Below are 4,963 nucleotides of genomic sequence, written 5' to 3' on the forward strand. Positions count from 1 at the left end.
CTCTTGAATCCTTAAATTAATTGTTATAATAATACCATGTTAGTAATTCTTGTGCTAACATAAACCTGAAGGAGCCCAAAATTTTCCTTAAAAACATGATTAAAAGATAAGGTGCAGGGTTGACTTAGGTGAAAGGGAATGCACATTTTCCTAAATCCTGATAATAATAAAAAAGAAATAAATAAAATCATTCTTTTACCTATTTTAATCCTCATTTTTCAACTCAAAGAAGGCTGGTGGTAGTGGATCACTTAATTAAGGGAGAACAACTTTTTCCCACCCAAAGTTTAGCAAAACAACATTTTATCACCTATCAAGTTTCAAAGTAACACTTTCTCACCCTTTATTAGGTTCTGTTATATTTTTTGTTAATATTTTACTGAAAAGATGAAAATATCCTTAAATATTTGACTTTATAAATTTTTATTATTTTTTAATTAGCCAAAAAGTCAAATATTAAAAAGTCAAAATAGAAAAAATAGTTAACCCCATCTAAAAAGTTAGGAGTAATGCTATAGAATTATTTAAAGTTAAATGATTTTAATATTTATTTATTTATTTATAATGTCATCAATATCCCATCACTATTATTCAATAATCTACTAAATTTATAATGTTTTTCATTTTTATTAATTAACATAGAAAATCAATATTCCTAATTAATTAAATAAACAAAAGAAAAAATGTTATCTTTACACTTGAACTAATAAATAATCGAGTAAACACTTTCACTTAACAAAATTTTAATTTATAATAAACGAATTAAGAAATAAACTTTTTAAGGTTATTTTTGTCTTTTCAGTCAAATATTAATAGAAAATACTAACAGAACCTGATGAAGGGTGAGAAAGTGTCATTTTGAAACTTGTGGGTGGTAAAGTGTTGTTTCGCCAAACCTTGGGTGTTCTCCCCTTAATTAAACATTAAAAAAGTTATTTGTAAATTTGTCTCCATCTTTCTTCCGTGAAGTAATGGAATTTGGGTAAGCAAGTTATGTGAAGTAATAAATTAGAGTAAGAGAGTTGGTGAGGTTTGGTATTTAGATGACCTAGCCCATAAGCTAAACTTCGACGTTCTATCGATATTTTCAATTTCTTAATCACTGCATTTGCTTACCAAAGTTAGTTAGAATACATATCATCTGAAAAAAAGATTTATGCGTTTGTTTAACTGGATGATTAACCTAAATAATACTGCACTAATATTCTAATCTTAAAACCCCACCTACCCAAGGCCAAGTATTACCGGACTCAGGCCCCCACCACCACAAATGTTCTTGAATATGCATTCCTGCTGACTATTCATCTGCATCTGATAATTAATTAAATCGAATTTGTATTATTATGACATATTCTTGATAATTACTACTTCATTGAATCAAATCGTAATCTAAAGGCAAAACAAATGAAATTTGATGTACATATCAATTATATATTGTTGTATTAATGCTCAATATCATATATATTGTACATAACAAGACACATATGCCTATATTTGTTTTTTGTTTGGGTAAACAGGACAAGTATGAAGTATCTCACTCTTTAACAAAATATACATATAAATTTAAGTGGTCGACATCATAAGATGTAGACAATTTGGCTTAATTTATTTGATCAACTTATTATTGGATAGTAAGGAAAGAGACATTCTGAAAGGGACATTTAAATTTAAGTGGGGAGGCTGATTAGCATCACTGATGTAACAAATATGGAATTTTCTTCCAAATCAGCTGATCAGCATCGTTGATGTACCCTTTATGGGATTTGAAATCACTTTATTAAACATTAAAAATATAAAGATAATTCATACACTCACAAGGCAAACTTATTATATTTGCACGCAACTGGGACAGCACGAAGCGGCTGCGTTTTCTGTACTGTGATGCCGAACTTGTCTTCCATGTCCATCCTCTCAAGCGTAACGCCATCTTCAAGGAGTTTACGGAGTGCCAAAAGATCTACTCTTTGTCAAAATATCCTCATTTAAGTGGGATTAGCATCACTGTTGTACCATTTATGGGATTGTATTCCAAATCAAGAAGTTTTGAAATCACTTTATTAAACATTAAAAATATAAAGATAATTCACACGCTGACAAGTCAAACTTGTTCTATTCCCACGCAACTGGGACAGCAAGAAGCGGCTGCGCTTTCTGTACAGTGATGCCGAACTTGTCTTCCATGTCCATCTTCTCAGGCGTAACGCCATCTTCAAGCTTCCAATCAAAGCCGTGAAGAAGCGAACCCAACATCAAATGCATCATTCTCGTCGCCAGTGGCAAACCGGGGCAGATTCGCCGCCCCCCACCAAACGGAATGAGCTCGAAGTTTCTGCCTTTCACATCAACATCCGACCCCAAGAATCTTTCGGGGAGAAAAGTGTTGGGGTTGTTCCATGTGTTTGCGTCTCTGCCAATCGCCCATGCGTTGACTAGAATTTGTGAGTGCTTCGGGATTGTGAAGCCGTTGATTTCCATGTCTGTCGAGGGTTTGCGGGGAAGTAAAAAGGGAACTGGAGGATGCAATCTGAAAGTTTCTTTGATGATTGCTTGTAAGTAAGGTAACTGAGTGATGTTTGATTCCTCAACTAGGTTCCCTTTGCCTATGGTTTGCTCCAGCTCCAATCGGGCTTTTGATAAAGCTTCAGGATTATGGAGGAGTTCCGCCATTGCCCATTCCAGTGTGCTGGAAGTTGTGTCAGTACCGGCAGCAAATAAATCCTGTTACCCATGAAATTTATTAACAAAGAAAGAATATGAAACACCCTTGCCAACTGTGAACATATTGTCTGAATTGTCTCTTACGCACATCAAATAGTAGGATTAAGAATACATTCTCTTGATTTGAACCTTTGATTCATTTTCAAAGATGAAAGTCCTTAATGGTGACGCGTTCTATTGAGTCCCAATATTTGAAGTGAATAAGAGAAAATCCAACCATATCTTCACAGGGAGCTGGGTGTTCAGGATATGTAATTAAGCTTCAACCAATACAAGTTAAAATAAATACAAACCAAAAATAAGTGTTTGATATAATTTCTGTCGATAGCTTCAGTTTTGTCTTCCATAATGTTGAGTAGAATTTCCAGCATGTCATTGGTTTTAACATAACCAGGCTCTTCTCTCAGCTTCAAGCGTTGATCGATCATGCGATCAAAGAGGTCCAACATCTTCCCAAAATGAATCGTCAGGCGGCGCCTTATCCCTTGGGGGTCAATTTTTTTAAGCACAGGAAAATAATCGGCCACGTTAGGCTTTCCAGCTTCCACCATAATACTCCACACGAGCTCCCGAAACTCTCTGGAAAACTCTGATTTGGGATCAGCCAAATCAACGGAGAATATAGTGTTTGATATCAAATTAAGAGTAGCAGTGAAAGCTGCTCGGCCAATATCTATGGCTCTACTGGCATCGCAACTTTCTTGAACATAAGAAATGAGTTGTAGGACTTTCTTGCGCCGGAGGTCTTGATTAGCATCCAGTTTTTGAGTAGTGAAAATATTCGAGTTGCTGATTTTCCTGAGAGTTCTCCACTCAGTGGAGGCTGGTAGCCAAGCCATGCTGAAGTCATCATGCCGGTGGGCGAGGAGGGCGTCGGGGACGGATCGATTACAGAAAGATGAATCGTGGATTTGAAGAACTTGTTTGGCCATGGATTCGGAAGAAATGACTATGGTGGTCACCTGGCCAAGTTTAAGACTCATTATGGAGCCATAAATCTTGGCGAGCTTGGCTAAAGACCTGTGAGGTTTTTCACCAAGAGCTAAGAGGTTCCCGATGATCGGAAATTTTGTCGGTCCGGGAGGAAGCTTTCTGGAAGTTGGATTGCTTCCTCTGAAAATGGAGTTGAAGGCTAATATTGAAACCCATGTGAAGAGAAGCCACAGTATAAAGCTAAATAAGAGATCCATTTTCTTTCTTGTTTAGAGAAATACTAACTCAGGTGTTTCAGGTTTTTCAATTTATTGCAATGAAAAGAAGATGACTATCATGATTGGTAAAAAAAAAAATACTGATAATATATAAAATTGTGTATTGAATTCCTTTTCTTCACGTAATTTTGTTCGTTTAACCTATCACATTAAGGTATATGTTATACATAATTTTAACACCAACGACTCGCACTTGCAAAATACTAAGAGAGTTTTAATACAAGTAATGGATTTATGAGATTTAAATATAGTGTTGAGATTATATATATTTGCAAAAAACATAAATAAAAGATTGGCAAGAGAGATTTTTAAAGTGATTCGGATGCTTAAAGCGAATCCTACATCTACTGTTATTTTACTATTCTTTGGCTATTTTTATGATATTGCCCGTAAGACATATAAAGATGGAGAAAAACCTTGTTTACAGAGAAAGATAATAAAGCTCAAATCTATGTCTAGCTCTCATCTGCCCATCCCCCATTTTTCATGAAGAGGGGTGCCCATTTATACACCTATGAGGTCATGTAATGAGTGTTTTGTAAGTTGCCTTGACACATGGAGAGCTCTCGTTCGTCCATCTCTTAAAATGAGATAGGGTTGGTATAAATATCTTTGAGGCGGTATGGGCTTGGCAGCTAGTACACTTTGTCTTTTAAACACTTGTTGAGCTGACATCAACGTGACTTTCTAGGCATAACAGAACCTTCCCAGTTTTTGGAGTCCGTAATTGCACTTCAAAAACTCATGTCTTAGATTTGAATGGCTGTCGCACTATAGGCTGCAGTCTCGAACTAAAGAGCTTGAACTATGCTTGGCGCGATCGGGTGCTGAGAGCTAGCTAGGATTGTGATCTGAGAGCTTGGAACGATCCGAAGTTGAGCACGATCTGATAACTGACATGAAATGTCCAGTAGATAAATTCCTGGAGGGAGCTAACATCAGAAGCCGAAACGCACGGCTTAGAGGCCTTAAACGAATAAGCCAACTTAAAACAGCCATAACTTTTGATCCGGGAGGAGTTTTGGAGCCCGTAA

General features: G+C 36.2%; 1 protein-coding gene across 1 annotated transcript; it reads right to left on the reverse strand.

The window, feature by feature from the left end:
- Positions 1-1,645: 1,645 nt before the first annotated feature.
- LOC116104857 (geraniol 8-hydroxylase-like) lies at positions 1,646-3,933 on the reverse strand. The gene is made up of 2 exons (XM_031391287.1): positions 3,012-3,933; positions 1,646-2,718 (listed from the first exon to the last, which is right to left on the reverse strand). Exons 1-2 carry the CDS (start codon positions 3,906-3,908, stop codon positions 2,110-2,112), a joined length of 1,506 nt encoding a protein of 501 aa, XP_031247147.1. The 5' UTR covers positions 3,909-3,933; the 3' UTR covers positions 1,646-2,109.
- Positions 3,934-4,963: the final 1,030 nt, after the last annotated feature.

The sequence above is a fragment of the Pistacia vera genome, unplaced genomic scaffold (genome assembly GCF_008641045.1).
Source record: "Pistacia vera cultivar Batoury unplaced genomic scaffold, PisVer_v2 Contig487, whole genome shotgun sequence".
NCBI classification, from domain to species: Eukaryota; Viridiplantae; Streptophyta; class Magnoliopsida; order Sapindales; family Anacardiaceae; genus Pistacia; species Pistacia vera.

What these genes read in the sequence shown, in the direction of transcription:
- LOC116104857 (XM_031391287.1), bottom strand. Translation starts at nt 3,908, where the DNA reads ATGGATCTCTTATTTAGCTTTATACTGTGGCTTCTCTTCACATGGGTT. An exon ending in ATATCAAACACTTATTTTTG is followed by an intron (nt 2,719 to 3,011) that starts GTTTGTATTTAT and finishes CATGGGTAACAG; the next exon opens with GATTTATTTGCTGCCGGTAC.